Source organism: Callorhinus ursinus, unplaced genomic scaffold (assembly GCF_003265705.2).
Source record: "Callorhinus ursinus isolate GAN/ISIS: 27379988/994484 unplaced genomic scaffold, GSC_fseal_2.0 scaffold70, whole genome shotgun sequence".
NCBI lineage: Eukaryota > Metazoa > Chordata > Mammalia > Carnivora > Otariidae > Callorhinus > Callorhinus ursinus.
In genome coordinates, this window is record NW_027397132.1 from 2302079 (window position 1) to 2320677 (window position 18599).

The following is an 18599-nucleotide window of genomic DNA, read 5'->3' on the forward strand; positions in this document are numbered from 1 at the left end:
GAGAGAGCACATGAGAGGGGGGAGGGTCAGAGGGAGAAGCAGGCTCCTCGCCAAGCAGGGAGCCCAGTGTGGGACTCGATCCCGGGACTCCAGGATCATGACCTGAGCCGAAGGCAGTTGCTCAACCAACTGAGCCACCCAGGCGCCCTATAATGCCAAGTTTCATCCGTAGTGGTTGTGTTGGTTTGCATTCTCACCAACAAAAGATGTTGTCAAACTTGGTTTTTACCCATTTGGTTTATTGTTTGCTTATGCTATTCTTTGCTATTCAAAAGTGTTGTTACGTACTTGTCTTTCCCCTTATTCCTTCTACATTTTGAGTCAGATTCAAGAAAGCGTCCCTCATATTTTCTAGTATTTGTTTGGTTTCCTTTTTTATATTTAGCTTTCTTGTGCATTTTAAATTTACTCTGAGGTACCTTTTTAAGCTACTAAACTGTGTAACTGAAGAGATGATTATTCGTAATAGAGTTCTTTTATGTTTATGGAAATAAATGCTAAATGTTTGTGGCATCTTTACTAAATTTGTGTCTGTATGTATTGGTTTTGTTCTTCAGCATGAAGACTTTTTGCTTGCCCTGCAGATGAATGAAGAACAGTATCAAAAGGTAGTTTGAAATCTCACTAATTCATTTTTTCTGGGTATTTATGTGACCTGTTTTTCTTTATCAATTCCTGGTGGCAAACTGGTTCCCATATAACCTCCTGTTGATCTGCTGTGTTTATGGTTCAACCGAGTTACAGTTGGGTGCTTGAACCACAATGGGCACTCCTAATCCCAGACTGGGTCAGAGTTGAAGCAGAGATAACGACAGAGTTGTTTCTCTTAAAAAAAAAAAAAAAAAACCTTTCCTGGAATCCATTGAATAGACTTTTAGAGGAAAATTTAGAATTCTGGTGTCAAAACGTTGGAAGAGATACGTCTAACCGCAGAACCAGGTTACTTTTGTCCACTGTCTGCTCTCCTTACCTCATGGCCTTTTCTAGCATAGTGGGAATGGACTGGGGGCTGGATCTGCCTCTGCCAATGAGAAGAGCAGATTTCATGGTGCTCCAGTACTGGAGGTTATGCTCTAGCTAGCTTCATGGCCCCGTAAGATAACAGTGTGGGCTGAGACACAGCCCCCTCACATTCCTGCCTTCTAACGAGAAGAGCAAAATCCAACTTTGGAAGCTTTTTGGAATAACATCTCTCATGCCACTTGTCCCTGACTCTCATAGTCATATTAGCATCTGAGTATAGATGTTATGGTTCTGTTGACACCATGGAACTCATGATATGATCACTTTATACAAAGGATGACTCCGAAGAATAAAAACCCATGAAAATTCTATCTTTAGTTATATATTGATATTTATACTAGCACCTCAAGCTAGATATACAGAGCAGAAAACAGCTCATCCGTGTCTTATGGCTTCTAGAGGTGGCTTTTGACCTCAGCGTGTGTTTGGGAATGGGGGAATATGAAACCTAGCTGCCCCTCTCCTTCAGTGTACAGCATCTCATGTGTCTCTGACGGCCTGCAGGACGGCCAGCTGATTGAGTGCCGCTGCTGCTATGGGGAGTTTCCATTCGAGGAGCTTACTCAATGTGCGGATGCTCACTTGTTCTGCAAAGAATGTCTCATCAGATATGCCCAAGAGGCAGTCTTTGGATCTGGAAAGGTGAGAATCATGTAATATTCCCACACGCAGGAAATGTTCACAGAGTATGAGACCCCATTTATAGAGAAGTGTAAATGCCTCGTCGAATTGCTCTTTCTGGGGTGAGCTGTAGCTTTTAAGACATGCTGGTATGTGTGTGATTCCTAGACAGCCCCTGGCTGGTGTGATTGTGTTGGTTGTAAGCAGAGTAGATTTCTTGGGGAATGGCGCTGTTTATTCCAGGAGCACCGACTTCTTTACTCATCAATCCATTTTGTAATAAAAAATGAAAAGATCCTTGCAGCTGTTTGAATGAGAGTGCATTGTTGGGGTTTTTTTAAACAAGATTTTTAAAGGATTTTATAGTTGTATTAAAATTAACTATTGGGACACCTGGCTGGTTCAGTCAGAAGAACATGTGACTCTTGATTTGGAGGTCATGAGTTTGAGCCCCATGTTGGGGTAGAAGTTACTTAAATTGGTAAACTTTAAAAAAAGATAAATAAAGAACTAGAAGCCTTAAAAAAAAAAATGAATAACTTTCCACTGTCATATTTCTCTGTCCAAAGTTAGTGTCTGTTGATACCAGCATAACATAATATGAAAAGGAGTTTTGTTTTGTCTTAAACGATTAAAAACCAGAATTACTTTACTTTTCTTTTTTTTTTTTTCTTTTATTTATTTGACAGAGAGAGACACAGCCAGAGAGGGAACACAAGCAGGGGGAGTGGGAGAGGGAGAAGCAGACTCCGGCCGAGCAGGGAGCCCAGTGCAGGGCTCGATCCCAGGACCCTGGGATCATGACCTGAGCCGAAGGCAGAGGCTTAACGGACTGAGTCACCCAGGCACTCCCAGAATTACTTTTCATAAATGCCTGACCAATAATCAAATCATTCAACATCAGTTAGTCTAAAGTCAGTTGCAGTTTAATCAAGAACAGAGTAACCGTTATGAGCAGAATAGTGTGGCAGGCAGAATAATGGTCCCCCAGAGATATCCCCATCCTCATCCCAGAACCTGTGGATGTGTTACCTTACATGACAGGGGAATTAAGGTTGCTAGTTGGGTGGCCTTGAAATGGGAAGAGTAGCCTGGATTATCCAGATGGGCCCAGTGTAATCACAAGGGTCCTTAAAAATGTACGAGAGAGGCAGAAGAGAAGTTGGACTGATGTGGCGTGAGGAGGACTCAGTGTGCTGCTGATGCCTTTGAAGATGACGGCCAGGGCCCGCTGGAGCAGCTGTCCCGGAGGCTGTCTTCCTTTCTCCTGGAAGAGTTTTAGTCCCTTGACTCCATCTGAAAGGGGTAGGATCCAGACAGAGGCTTTCCAAACAACCCCCTTGGTTTTAGTCTGTATTCCTGTCAGTCTCCTCTTCTACGACTCACCTTCGCCTTCCCCAAGGTCTAGACCTCCAACCTTTTCAGGGTCTCTGGAGGAAATCAACTCACTTCTCACAAATATCTCCTTTTCAGACACTGCACCATGACCTTCCTTGTTGCTCTCCACCTTACTGCGGTTTGGACTGATAGAGGCCCTCTGATGCTATATCACAGATGGACTTTGTGGGGTTTTATTATGCTTTCCTTGTCTTGAGTGTGGTCACTTTCTTAACCACTGTTTATCCGCTTCCCATTGAGGGAGGCATTAAACCACTGAAGCTTTTGTTTTTCTAAAAATTTGGTTGAATTTTCTTTCTTTAATTTAATTTTTTTTGCCTCCTGACATTATAATTCCAGTCAGAACTCAGCTGCATGGAAGGCAGTTGCACATGTTCATTCCCAACCAGTGAGCTGGAGAAGGTGCTTCCCCAGACCATCCTGTATAAGTACTATGAGCGGAAGGCTGAAGAGGAAGTTGCTGCAGCTTACGCCGATGAGCTCGTCAGGTGAGTTCTCAGAGTTGGAGAGTGTCATTGGTCACCTCATTCCCCATTATGAATATTGCCTGAACACTTTCATCAGATGATGAAAATCTGTAACAAAGCTGGATCTTACAGGTCTTCTGGCATTTTCTTCTGAGCAATAGGGAATAATTTATTAATGGGAAAATCCACATTTCACATTTTTACTCACATTCCTTGGTACCTCTTAATCACTTGGCTTATGGGTACAATCGTACGCACTCAGTTGGAGGATGGAGGAAAGGTGACACGTGCGAGGAGTTCTCACAAAGGTAGGAATGTATATTTATCGAGTGGTTTGCACTGAGGCGGGACCCAAAATGGCATCTGCATTTCCTGGTAAGAGCCAGCACAAAGGAGAGCCTCAGTCCGTGTTTTAATTAAAAAGGACATATAGCTGTCCAGCTTAAAATTCCATATCAGTATGAACATGGAACCAATTTAATATTCTGAGTAATATTCCTTCTGCTGTTTTGATTGTAGGTGCCCCTCCTGCAGCTTTCCTGCTCTGTTGGACAGTGATGTGAAGAGATTCAGTTGTCCCAATCCTCGGTGCCGAAAGGTAGGGAAGCAAATTTTTTTCTAGATTTATTTGAATTTTGGTGCTACAGACTACACTGATGGCCAGGTATCTGTTGGTTATCTGCGTGCTGACCTGTGAGAAGGGTTTGTGTGCTCTCCTTTTAATTGAAAGCAAATGAAAATCAGTACTTGGTGAATCGTGGTTGATATGGTTGCAGAGATGGGGGTCACATGTGGAATTCCAGTCAGAAGCTCTAGATTCCTATTGTAGGCCTTCTTCTTATGAGGGCAGATGTCGTAAAATATGAAGGGTTAAAGACCTGGGCATCATGTTGGCATCTCTGTTGCATCTGGTAGAATATTCACTAACTGTTCTTATAAGAACTGATTGTGTTGGGTGCCAAAGCCATCAAGTCATCGCGCAGCTGAAATCTTTTTTTTAACTAGACTCCCCTGTGAGCTAAGAATGTCTTAAAATGTGTCAGCTATTTACAAGCCACTTAGAGTTTTTAAGTGTCTAGCATCAACCTAGACAAGTATGTTTTAAGCCATTTTTCTAAAATAGCATGACCAGGGCGCTGGGTGGCTCAGTTGGTTAAACGTCTGCCTTCGGCTCAGGTCATAATCTCAGGGTCCTAGGATTGAGCCCTGTGTCGGGCTCCTTGCTGAGCAGGGAGCCTGCTTTTCCCTCTCCCTCAACCCCCCCACTGGCCTGTGCTCCCTCCCTTCCTCCCTCTCTCAAATAAATAAAGTCTTTAAAAAGAAATTAAAAATTAAAAAAAGAAAATAGCATGACCAGAGTTGAACATTTTATAATATTTTTGCCTTACTGCAGGAGTGAAGAAATGAAAGTAGTCATTAGGAAAGGAGGAAGAAACTAAACTAATGGACTAAATTTTATTCCTTTTGTTCTCAGCATTAACATTTCTTTGTAAAATCTGGGTGTATTCTTAGAATTTATGTGTCCATCTAATAATTTGTCCCCACCCTCAGGCTTTTGCTATAACAATTTTCCCAACAGTCTCTGGCTTTTAGAACTAAGTGGAGCACCTGACTGCCCTGTGTGCTCCTCATGCGCCCAGCACTGGAATGCCTGGGGAGGCAGTAGCCAAGGGAAGGAAAGGTTGGGTGGGGGGGAAGTGAAGATGTTGGAGTGTTTTTAGGTCTGAAGATGAATAGCATCCTGAAGGCTCACCAGCTGGGTGGGGCCAGGCTATGCAGATCTTGAGCACTAGCCTAAGGTGGCAGAGGGGGAACAGCAAGGGGACTGAGATAACAGAGATCTCTTCAGCTGTTGTAGTCCAGGTCAGAGATGCACATCACTGCCAACTCCTGTGGAGTCTCCGTGAATTGCTAAGATGGAGCTGGGAACTACATTTCCTCCGAGAATTCCAAATTAGACTCTACTGATAAGTGTTCATAGACAATTTGGAAGGCCAAAGAGAAGGTGAGGCCATTATTCTCCAAGACAGTTACAGGCAGTCCTAAGGACACACATGAGTCTGAAACAGTGTCCTGTGAGTTTCTTCAGAACATCAACCTGGGATGTCAGTGAAAGGGTCCCAGTGGCTTTTAAGATCTGAAGCACAAACATCAAATATTCGGCTTTCTCTCTGCGGAAGGGATATACATGCCTTGTTGAACTTGGAGGTGGCTGTGTAGCTTCTTTTGGTCAATGAAATGTCAGTGTGAATGAGGTCAGTCACTTGCAGAAAAAATGATAAAAACATGATTTGGGGTGATGTCAACAAGTAGGCAGCCCCAGACCCTCCTTCCCCAGCCCCCTACGGAAACACTGATCAACATTACACAGACCAGTTCCCTTTGTGAGAAATTTAGAAACCCAGTAGGAGGCTCCTGCATTCCAGACAGTGCAAAGCCGGCTGCATTGAAGCCTATAGGAAAATTCATGGAACTCACTTGCCAGAGACACTCCCATCTGCACATGTAGGAAACATCTAAATACTCGCTTTCCCCCCACACCCCCGCCCCCCCGAGGGGAGAGAAAGGGAAGACTCGAACATAATCTAGCATTCAGTCTTCTTGGGCAGCTACCCAAGGGGCTGGCTTTTGTCTTTCCTGACTCTAAGCAGCACCAGGTTGGAGATTGCTGAGAGCTAAGGCAACGTTTTATATATTTACTTATTTTAAGGAAGCTCTATGCCCAACATGGGGCTTGAATTCATGACCCAGAGCTCCAAGAGTCACATGTTCTACCAACTGAGCTGCCAGGCGGCCCCAAAGGCAACATTTTAAGCTAACATACACTTGCTCACCATTGCCGTTGCCCTCAGTTTAGTGTGCAAAGAACTGGAGAAAACCCCCAACTCCCAGCTTCTCCCTGGGAAGGGAAAGAGTTGGAACATGTGTCCAGTGTTCTGGCCTTTGGGAGTACTGCCTAAAGGGCTGGTTATTGTCTCACCTGACTCAGTGCACTAACAGGATCCTGCGTACTCTAGATGCCTGGATGCCTCTGAGAACACTAGAGCTGGTAGGCTTGCTGCTGCCCCAAAGAACCCACAGTTCAGGTAGCTTTTCCCTTGGAGAAAGGAAGAGTGGAACCTGCACCCTATGCTCCAGCTTCTTGGGGGAGGAGGTTTTGAAGGGACTGGTTTCTTGCCCGCCTCAGCACTGATGAGAACCACTGTAGTCTGGCTGCCTGGGGGCTGCTGAGAACAAAAGGAAGTTGGACTGCTCCAGAGAAGCTGCAGTACTACAGACAGACACCAGAGGGAGGGAGAGACTATAAGCTCCTAAAAAAAGAAACTTAGCGAGACTTCCGTAATTGAGAATTTACACATGTTAAGTCCAGAGAAGACACCTCCAAAGTAAAGGCTCCCAGAATCTATAGCTAGGCTGGCTGGTGAAGGTCTTTCCCTGTACAAAGCCAGTGTGTAAAGACTGGGAGAGGTGACTGTTTCTTCAAATATGTGGATCCTGCCACAAAGCAACAAGGTACAGGAAGGAATATAGTCCAACCAAAGGAACAAAGTAGATCTCCAGAAAGGACACTAAAGGAAAGGAGATATGTATGTGAATTACCTGATAGTTCAAAATAATCATCATAAAGATGTTCAACAAGCTTGGGAAAATGATATGTGAACAAAATGAGAATATCAACAAAGAGAAAATATTGAGAAGAGTCAAACAAAATTGAAGCTGAAGAATACAATAACTGATGGAAAATTTCACTAGAGGGATTCATCGTCAGGTTTGACCAAGCAGAAGAAAGAACCAGTGAACTCAAAGACAGGTCATTTGAAATTATCTAGTCAGAAGAACAGAAGGGGAAAAAAAAGAATGAAGAAGAAGAAAGCTTGAGGTACCAATGGGAGGGACACCATGAAGTGAACCAGTGTATGTGCTGTAAGAGTTTCAGCAGGAGAAGAGAGAAAGAGACAAAGCTTGTTTGAAAAGATAATGGCCAAAAACTTCTAAAATCTGGGAAAGGAAAATGGATATCCAGATTCAAGAAGCCAAATAGGCCCCAATAAAAATGAACCAACACAGTATAGGGGAGAGTTAATATTGTTAAAATGTCATACCTACACAATGCCACTTGTAGATTTAATCACAATTCCTATGAAAATACCAACTGCTTTTTTTGAAGAAACAGAAAAAACAATCCTAAAATTCATACAGAACTGTGAAGAATCCCAAATAGCCAAAACAATCTTGAGAAAGAAGAACAAAGCTGGAGGCCTCATACTTCCTGGCTTCAAAGCATATTACAGAGTTACAGTAATCAAAACAGTATGGTACTGGCATAAAAACAGACCTACAGACCAGTGGAACCAAACAGAGAGCCCAGAAGGAAGCCCACACCTCTGCAGTCAGGGGCACCAAGATTACACCTTGGGGAAAGGTCGTTCTGCTTGACAAATGATGCCAGACAAACATGAGTGCCTGCAGAAGAATGAAATTGGATGTTATCATACACCACAAAGATCAACTCAAAATGGATTAAAAACTGAAACATAACAATCTAAAATTCCTAGAAGAAAACATAGGAAGCTTCCTAACATTGGTCTTTGTAGTGATTTCGTGATTGTAACACTAATAGCACGGACAACAAAAACAAAAATAGATGAATGGGACTGCATCAGACTGAAAATCCTTTGCACGGCAAAGGAAACCATCAGCAGTGAAAAAGTAGCCTATGGCATCGGAGAAAGTATTTGTAAATTATTTCCCTGGTAAATTGTTAATATCGGTAATACACAGGAAGTCCTGTAACTCAGTAACAGCCAATCAGAAATAAGCCAATTAAAAAATGGGCAAAGAACTCAAACAGACATTTCTTCAAAGAAAACCTACAGTTGACCAACAGATATATGAAAAGGTGCTCAGCATCACTCATCATCAGGGAAATGCAAATCAAAACCACGGTGAGGTCATTTCACATCTAGGATGCTCACTAACACAAAAAAGGAAAAAAAATAATAAGTGTTGATAAGGATATGAAGAAATTGAAACCGTTGTTCATTGTTGATGGGAATGTAAAACAGTACATCCCCTATGGAAACTAGTATGGAATGTCCTCAAAAAATAGGGCGCCTGGGTGGCTCAGTTGGTTAAGCGTCTGCCTTTGGCTCAGGTCATGGTCCCAGGGTTCTGGGATCGAGCCCCGCATTAGGCTCCCTGCTCCACAGGAAGCCTGCTTCTCCCTCTCCCACTCCCGCTGCTTGTGTTCCCTTTCCCTCTGCCTGCTGCTCTCCCTGCTTTCTCTCTCTCTGTCAAGTAAAATCCTTGAAAAAAAATTTTATTTTTTTAAAGATTTATTTGAGAGAGAGCACATGAGAGGGGGGAGGGTCAGAGGGAGAAGCAGACTCCCCGCTGAGCAGGGAGCCCGATGCGGGACTCGATCCCGGGTCTTCAGGATCATGACCTGAGCTGAAGGCAGTCGCTCAACCAACTGAGCCTTTTTTTTTTAAAATAGGGGCACCTGGCTGGCTCAGTTGGTGGAGCGTGTGACTCTTGATCTCAGGGTTATAAGTCCCAACCCCACATTAGGTGTGGAGATCACTTAAAAATAAAATCTTGGGGCGCCTGGCTGGCTTAGTTGGTTAAGCATCTGACTCTTGATCTCAGCTCAGGTCTTGATCTCAGGGTTGTGAGTTCAAGCCCCTCATTGGGCTCCACACTGGGTGTGGAGGCGGGGGTGTGGGGGTAAATAAATAAAATCTTTTTTAAAAATTAACAAAACTACCATACAATCTAGTAATCCTACTTCTGAATATATGTCAATTGAAAACAGCATCTTGGGGCGCCTGGGTGGCTCAGTCATTAAACAGCTGCCTTCGGCTCAGGTCATGATCCCAGGGTCCTGGGATCGAGCCCCGCATCGAGCTCCCTGCTCCACAGGAAGCCTGCTTCTCCCTCTCCCACTCCCGCTGCTTGTGTTCCCTCTCTTGCTGTCTCTCTCTCTCTGTCAAATAAATTAATAAAATCTTTAAAAAAGAAAAAGGAAACAGAATTTTGAAGAGCTATTTGTACTCTTGTTCATTACATTATTGTTCATAATAGCCAAGATATAAAAGCAACCTAAATACTTATCCATGGATGAATGGCTAAAGGAGATGTCTTTCTATACAATGGAACGTTAGTCAGGATTTGAAAAGAAAGAAATCCTGTCATGCTACAACATGGGTGAACCTTGAGAAATTATGCTAGTGAGATAAGCCTATCACAAAAAGACAAATTCTGTGTGATTCCACTTACTGCAGATATGTAGTCACTTACAGAAACAGAAAATAGAATGGTGGTTGCCAGGGGTTAGGGGAGGCGGAAACAGGGAGCTGCCATGCAATGGGTATGAAATTTCAGTCACCCAAGATGCAGAAGCTCTCGAGACCTGCTGTAAAACAGTGCATATATAGTTAGCAGTATTGTACTGTACACTTTAAGATTTGTTCGTGGGGTAGATTTCATATAGTGTGTTTTTTTAACACAAAAAAAGAGAGCTAATGGTTCATTATCTCTTTTCCTTCTGCCAAGATGGACGTAGAAATAAGTCTGTTTTGAGCTACTGAAGTTTGAGTTTGTTCCAGCAGCATAACCTAGCATGTCCTGACTGATATCATGAGAACCAAAACAGATGATGGTGGTGGAAAAAAGGAACAGATTTGAAAGATAATGGGGAGATAGGATTAGAAGGAGATATTCTGACCGTAGGGGTGGGGAAAAGTCCAGATGACTCACTTCTCTGGTTTAGGCCACTGAGTGGGTGATGATACTATTCACATACAATTGCAAGTAGAATAGAAAAACTGGGTGGCTCAGTTAGTTAAGCGTCCAACATTTGATTGTGGCTCAGGTCGTGATCTTGAAGTCATGAGATTCTGTCCCATGTTGGCCTCCACACTGGCCTGGAGCCTGCTTAGGATTCTCTCCCTCTCCCTCTCCCCTCCCCTCTTTTAAAAAAAGAATAGAAAAGATTCCAGGAGAGAATGTCAGTCGATTCTGTTTTAGATAGGTAGAGTTTTGAGGATGGAGGTGTTCAGTATGTGTATGTTTTGCTAATGCCTGGCACATAGTAGGTCTCAGTAATTACTTAGAAAGTGACTAGGGTCGGGAACATGAGGTAAGATCTAGGCTAGAGGAAAATTTTGTAGTCAGGAGTAAGAAGCATTGAAAGGAGGGAGCCCTGGGGACAGGTAACACAGCTGGGAGCACGGAAAGCCTGCAGCAGGGCATCTAGGAAGTAGGTCACAGGAGTTAGAGAATGCTGATAGCATTTTTTTCCTAAAGATTTTATTTATTTGAGAGAGAGAGAATGAGAGATAGCATGAGAGGGAAGAGGGTCAGAGGGAGAAGCAGACTCCCCGCTGAGCAGGGAGCCCGATGTGGGACTCGATCCCAGGACTCCAGGATCATGACCTGAGCCGAAGGCAGTCGCTTAACCAACTGAGCCACCCAGGCGCCTGCTGATAGCATTTTGATTTAGAATCTCATCAGAATAGATGAGTTTGGGGAAATTAATATCATTAAAGTGAGTCCTGATAAGTTCAAAGTATATATTTCCATTTATTTCAGATCTTCTTGTGTCCCTTAGTAACGTTTTCCAGTAAAGAGAATGCATCATAAGGCATTCTCAATGATCACGTGCTTCAGAACTTGACCCTCCCCGCAGATGAGAGCATCCACATTCTGGACGCTTTCCACCATTAGGGTAAGGTCTTCAGAGTTTGGCCCACTGTGGAAAATAAAGTGAAAACTGTCTCTTGGGAACCTGAGGCAGGGACAGCAGGTTCGGAAGTTCCCGCCCTGTTCTTCACAGGCAAGGGAGAGCTAAGTTGAGTTAGGTCTAAGCTGGTCCCTCCTTATTAGGCGCTATGGTGAGTCGCCACTAGGTGGCACTGATACTCCATGAGGAACAGTTTTCTCTTGAGCATTTCAGAAGTATGTCACTCAGCAAGACAGTGTCTCGTAAACAGAATTCTTTTAGGCTTAGTACCAAAGCAAACCACTATGTGCATTCAGAATTTAGTATCAGAGATGTCAGTGTTTTTAGAACCTATGCTTTTACCTTTTCTACTTAAACGAATTTTCCTTATGACATCGTTTCTTTTCAGCTAGATGGCTAAACCATCCGTTAATCCTTGAGGATTGCTAATGTTTAAGAAATGAGCCACAAGCTGATTTTTGGCCCGTGTGAGACTAAGGGCATCTGCTTCCTCATTGCAGTGTCTTTGCCAGTAATCTAAACTCCAGTTAGATTTCCAGGAACTTGTCACTCTGAGATGAGGCGTTTATATTAACGTATTATCTGGAGGCAGGCTTGAATGCCTGGAATCATTCCTCTAAAATCCCTGAAGAGAATAAGATACTGTATCTTTGATGAAATGCGGAGAGAGTCTTTGTTTCATTGATATGATGGAATGCTTTTGTCAAGGCCCTCAGTGCCCTGTGTGTTTGCAGATAAAGGATTCATCAGTTTGTTTTCAGCATGGTGCTTTTGGGAATGAATTGGATGTGTTTGGTGTGGGCTGCAGAGTGTTAGATAAAAGGAGATTTGTAAGCGATGCTTCTGGAATATTTATTCTGAGGGTCAGAATTTCCCTGTTGAGTCCTTCTCTACTTTTCCAGGATCATAGCTTTGCTCCATAAATTCAGAGGTTTGTACGTAGAGCTTTCCAGAAAGGTAGCCAGAGCTACAAGGTGGAGGTTTAAGACTATTCATGAAGTAAGCGCTAAGGGAGGGAGACCCATCAGGTGGTGAGACTTTAGTCGGAAGAACTGTGAAGGACACCTGGCTTGGTGTTCCTTAGTGAAGCCAAGGGGTGAGTGTGGCTGCGCGTCTTCCCGGTGTCACTTGTACTTGTTTTCCTGTGTCTTTCTCACCTTTCTTTCCTGTGCTTCTCGTTTCCTTTCCCCGCTCCTCTTTTTCTACCATTTCCAGGCCCCATCCTATCCTTTGTAGCATTCATTGTTACTGACTTCACAGCCCTGAAATATAACCAGAATTCACATCTGCAGTGAACCAGTTTGTTGCTAAAAAACAGGCATCTGCAGCCGCCTGCCGTAGCTGGACGGCCGCGTGAAGAGAATGTCAATGAGCCTGGACCAGCTGTCAGTGCCAGGGCGGCTCCAGCTGTGACAGTGGACGCTTGGCACTTAGTAGCAGCACTGCCGTTTGAGGCCCAGCCCGTCAGCTGACTCCTGTGCTGAGCACAGGCGTTCACATTTATCTAGATCTGAATGAAGCTGGATCCTCTTGTTCCCACTATCAGGGAGGATCTTTATTCAGGAAGTTATGTTGACAAGAACTGAATGTTTGGATAACAAAAGGATTTTTTAAGTCCCAGAATGAGCACTCATTCTCTGGCGTGGAAGTCCATGCTTCATAATGCAAGTCCACAAAATAAGTGGGGTGGGGTGGGAATTCCCTCCCGGGGATTTGGCCTGCCCCTGCTCACAAGGTGAGTCACTTCCTTCGGCACCGGAGGATTCTGGAGGGTTCTGGCGGAATAGCTTAAGACCTCAGGCTGCGTGGTATGCAGGCATGTTGGGTAGGTGCCTCCCAGGGCTCTCAGCTCCCGGCATTCCCCCCAACCACCCTAGAAAGTGGCCTCTGAGGTATGGAGTGGAGTGACAGTATTTACCCAATGGTGAGAACCCAGAAGGAGGCCTCCCCGCCTCAGACACAGTCCCAGAGGAGATCCCAAGCAGCCTCCCTGTGAGCCGCCCTCCCGTCAGTGTTGGGTAGAGCTGGCATGGTGGCAATGAGGTTTCAGGATCTAACTCTTTTTAACTTAATATTTTAGTCATTTTCCAGTTTTTAAAATTCCTCATAGCAAACAGCATGGTGAATGTGTTCATCATAGGCTTCTTGATCCTTGGAAGATTTTGGTTGATAATTACACTTCATTACTTAACGTCTTCACACGCTAACATGTGATTAGAGAACCTGGTGTGGGGGAGGGGGGGAGGTGTGGGGGGGGGTGTTCCCAAGAAGAATAAAAACAACAAAAGGCAAATATTGCTTATCTCTTTTCCTATCCTGCCTTCCTAGTAAAAGTCATGTAAATACCGTATCTGTTGTTTGCAGCACTTACTTGAAAGGGAGCTAGGTATCTACCCAAGGGGAAGAAAGGTAAAATATACACGTGGGGGGCCGCCTGGCAGGCTCAGTCAGTAGAGCTTGCAACTCTTGATCTGGGGTCTTAAGTTAAAGCCCCACTTTGGATGTAGAGGTTGCTCAAAAATAAAAAAACTTTAAAAGTACATATACACACGGCGCCTGGGGGGCTCACTTGGTGAAGCATCTGCCTCGGGCTCCGGTCCTGGTCCCTGGGATCATGTCCCACGTCAGGCTCCCTGCTCTGCTTCTCCCTCTCCACCTCCTCCCACTCATTCTCTCAATCCCTCTCTCTCTCATATAAATAAAAACCTTTAAATATGTATACACACACACGGATACATACGTACACGGGCACAGGTTAAACGACAAAGCTGAGGGCGCCTGGGTGGCTCAGATGGTTAAGCGTCTGCCTTCGGCTCAGGTCATGATCCCAAGGTCCTGGGATCGAATCCCGCATCGGGCTCCCTGCTCAGTGGGGAGCCTGCTTCTCCCTCTGCCTCTCTCTCTCTCTCTGTCTCTCATGAATAAATAAATCTTTAAAAAAAAAAAAAAAAGACAAAGCTGATACGAATAAAACAGTTATTTTTGTTTCCCGTTAGTCCTACAGGAGTAGTTTCTATTCCTATATTGCATCTTTTCTGTCCCTTGATCCTGGGCACTGAGTAGTGAAAACGGCTGCAGGCCTGGCAGTGCTATGGGGCAGCCCCCCCAGCGGCCAAGGGAGTGCACCTCAGAGCCCAGGCGGGCCAGACAGGCTGAGCTGTTGTCGTGGACTCCGGTATTCGCCTATGTCCTTGACACCCCGCCACCCCCCAAGGTGGGTGTTTCTCTGCCTTGCCCCCACAGAACATTCCGGTGCTTCCTTTCTCACCCAGGGAAGCTGCTCTAAGATGGTTAAAATGTTGCTTTGTGTTCCTGCTCCGTCGGCAGTGCTCGGAACGACCACTTGTGCTGGGCTTTATTAGTAGGTTCTCAGTTTGGGGAGTTCCTTTGAAGACTGCTGCATGAGAAGCCCTCGCTGACGTGCCGCCCTGGAGCCAGCCCTAGGCTGGGCGCCACCGGGCTACAGGGAGCGAGGTGCCCGTGGCCGCACCTGTGCTGCAGCTCAGAACACAGTCTGGTGGTGTGGTGAAGACAAGGGATTTCGATGTTAAACCAGCTCGGACTTCCGTTCCAGCTCTGCCCCTTCTTGCCTTTGTGACTGAGGGTAAATACATCCCCTCCCTGAGCCACAATTTTTAAATCTGTAAAATGAGAACAGTTGCACCTACCTCGCAGACCTCTGGTGAAACGTCAGTGGCTTGTCAGTCGTGTCTCATAAAGCAGGGGCGGAGGCGCAGACAGCCTGATGTAGGGGAAGCGTCTGTGCCTGGCATGTCTTAGGTCAGGAAACAGTAGCTGCTGCACAGGGAAGGCACAGCCTGATGCCAACAGTGCGTGCAGGTGAGGAGTTCCTAGAAAGGAACTTCTCCCAGATGTCTAAAGTCTCCCAGAGGAGTGTGGAATTCCCCTAAGGTGGGCAGATGTAAAGTCACATCAGGGACCTAAAGATGACTCCTCCCAGACCTTAGCTTTTCAAATCATGGACTCAGAAAACTCTTTTCTTACTAGCATGCCACAGTGGAAGGGGGATAGATTTTTTTAAGCTAAGTTTTGTGCTAATATACTCTGTAAAAAAATGACTGCTCTCACTTTAGCCCACATTGTTCAAGTTCAGAGAAGGACCTGGGCTACCCTGGGGAGAGCTGTGTCCTAATGAAGGCTACCTGTGCCCTGCAAGTCTCAGTTGCTTGGTCCACAGCACTGCTGTGTCTCTCCTTTTGGATGTCTCATTGGTTTGTTGTTTTGTTTTTATCCCTTTCTGAAAGGATTGGCATCTCAGGGAATATTTCAAGAGATGAGTGTAGGAAGGACCTAGAAAAATGATTGTTTTACTAGAGGACTCAGAATTAGTGACAAAGTGAAAATGGCCATGCTTTGTCTCCATGACTCATGGGCTATGTTTTTTGTCGTCTTAGGAAGGTGCTGATCTTTGAGTCTTGACCACCGCACCCACCCCCCAGTGCAGCAGGGCAGGCCTGGAGGCTGGGGCTGCTCACCTTTCACTGTCCTTGTAATGAAAGGACATACCTCCTTGTCTCTCGTTTGTTTGGGTTTCTACTAAGATATGTTGTCTACAGTATGTAAAGAGACTGTGAACTTTTAACAGACTTGGATGGGCACGTTATTAAAATTGAAACACTGACCCTTTCTCGTGATTTTTGTGGCCACCATGAGCCATTGCTTATCAGACTCACCACAGCCTAGCCCTGTTCACAAACCATATGGGGATCATAAGCTTTGAGTGCCTATCTTTCTGGAAACCACATATTATTTGTTTAGTGCCTTCATATGTTTTGTTAAAATAACTTAATGGTTTTTTTGTGTGTGCCTGTGGCCTCATCAAAGGAGAGATGCAGGGGCGCCTGGGTGGCTCACTTGGTTAAGCGACTGCCTTCAGCTCAGGTCATGATCCTGGAGTCCCAGGATCGAATCCCACATTGGGCTCCCTGCTCAGCAGGGGGTCTGCTTCTCCCTCTGACCCTCTTCCCTCTCCTGCTCTGTCTCTCATTCTCTCTCAAATAAATAAATAAAGTCTTTAAAAAAAGAGAGATGCATTTTGATTCAAAGTCTTTAGAAATTTCATGTTAAAAATCCCCGAGTTGACGTCTACAAAATATCTTTACAGTCATTGGCTGCGTTTTTGTCTATTCACTAATTGTGTGACCAGGTGTCAGCATTTTAATTTAAATCGTTTTACTGATTCTCACTGTAGTGTCCTTGGAGGAGTGTGTGCATGCATCACACGGGCCTGTGTGTACATCGTGTGTGCGTGTGTGGTATACATGTGTGTGTTGGAGCACAGAACCTTCGTGTCCCCTCTTTGCGTTCTCAACACAGAGCACTGCAGGGCTTCCACCCTTGCAGGTAGAGGAGAAATTGTTGCTATGGTAATAACACAGGCATGAAAACATCCCATCTCCCTGTGGGTGTCTGTGTCAGGGAGGAGGAATGTGGGCAAGGGAAACAGGAGCAAAAAGGAATGCTTAAAGCAGAGTGGAGCCGTCGCAGGGTGGAATTTCTCGTTTGTACTGTTGGATTCAAGGTCATTTTCCTATTGCTGTGTAGTGCCTGAGCAATGTAAATGGCGTTTTACCGTCCAGTGTCCTCCCTGACTTTGAGACAAACATACAGAGAATGAGGACTTCTCTAGTCCCCAGAGGCTGCATGGCCCTCTCCCAGACCACGATTAGAAATGCATGTCTGTATCTGTGAGCCAGTTTACTGTCCTAAGTGGGATTAACTGCCCAGACCCAGAACCCATTGCCCTTTGTCTCCACGGTAGCAGGCTCAGGAACCAGCCCTGCCATCTTGAAACCTAATGGCATCTGTGCACTCTGTATCTGCACCACATACCAGTGCTCCTTGAGAAAATCGCTCAGAACGACCTTGGTGACTAGGATGAGCACTGACAAAGTCCAGTCTGCCGAGGTCAGGGTGAGAAGCCACAGTTCTTTTGCAGTTCTGTCAGAAAGTCAGAGCAAAGGCAGTTAGGGTCCTGTGAGGTGGGGGTTTGGCACCTTAAACAGGCAGATGTTCAGGGGCCTGCCAGTGGAGCTCTTACCAGTAGCCTCTTTAGGGACTTTCTGCTCCTTGTCTGCTCAGTCACAGCTAACAGGGGACATCAGGAGTCAAATCCAGGGCTGCCTTACTTGGTATTACGTGGTTTTAGGTATGATTCAGGTACGGTTGGCTGGTTTTAAGAGTCCTTATTTTTTAGAGATACAAACTGAAATGCTTACAAATGAAATGATATATCATCTGGGATTTGCTTTTAAAAATACACTGGGCAAGAGAGGATGGGAGAGTAGATGGGGTACAAAAAGCTAATTAGCCCTGAGTTGATAATTATTAAACCTGAGGGATGGGTAGATGGGGACCCATCACTCATGTTTATTGCCTACTTCTTTGTATATTTAAAAAGTTAATTTTTAAAACACCATATTGAAAAAACCTAGTTCCACTTGACTTTTCTATTGTCTGTCTTCTTTCCTACTTTGTTGCTTTGAGGGCATCTCACTTTTGGGACCTACAATGACCTGTACTCAGATGTCCAATTCTGTGGCATGGTCACTTTTTTAAGAGATGAGGGAAATTTGTTACATAATAGGAAAATGTCAACAGCTTTTAGTGGGAAGATAAAAGGGCTGGTCATTTTGGAGGAGGGAAGGTTTTGTGGGCATGGAGGGGTGGTCCTCAACTTGTACAAGATTCTTCTGTAGGGCGCCTGGGTGGCTCAGTTGGTTAAGCGACTGCCTTCGGCTCAGGTCATGATCCTGGAGTCCCAGGATCGAGTCCCGCATCGGGCTCCCTGCTCAGCAGGGAGTCTGCTTCTCCCTCTGACCCTCCCCCCTCTCATGTGCTCTCTCTCTCTCATTCTCGCTCTCTCAAATAAATAAAATCTTAAAAAAAAAAAAAAAAGATTCTTCTGTAGGAGTGGTTTTGACTTAGTGTTTCCAGCTTCCCTGAGTAAAAAGACTTCAGCTACCCAGAAGGAATCCAAAATGGATCCCTAGACCCTCTGTAGCCAGTGAAACAGGTTCTGGGAACCTGGGGTCCGGTGTCGAGGCCCTGCACCGAAGCCCCGCTGGAGGCCTTTGGACAGCTCTGGATAGACTCCTTTTCTCTGGAATGACTTCCAGCATATGGTGCAGCTTCAAGGCCAGAGAAGAGACCAGACGACCTTTCGTGTCCTTCCAGTCCCGAAGTCCCTGGTTTCCAATACTGAGGGTTTTCAAACTGGTGTTGGTATTTGCTTTCCAAAGAGAAATAGGCTGAGTTTCTCAGATCAAATCCCTATGGCCTCATAAAAGCACTTCGGTTTTATTTTCCATCAGAAATTCGTATGA

General features: G+C 45.0%; 1 protein-coding gene across 7 annotated transcripts in view; it reads left to right on the forward strand.

Moving 5' to 3' along the window:
• The window catches only part of RNF216 (ring finger protein 216), a 153556-nt gene that overhangs the window by 59703 nt on the left and 75254 nt on the right, over positions 1-18599 (forward strand). For all 7 annotated transcript variants that reach the window (XM_025863598.2, XM_025863602.2, XM_025863599.2 and 4 more), the window contains 4 exons: positions 558-608; positions 1528-1665; positions 3382-3530; positions 4029-4107. In XM_025863598.2, the coding sequence (XP_025719383.1) occupies positions 558-608; positions 1528-1665; positions 3382-3530; positions 4029-4107 (417 nt within the window). The remainder of the gene's footprint in view (positions 1-557; positions 609-1527; positions 1666-3381; positions 3531-4028; positions 4108-18599) is intronic.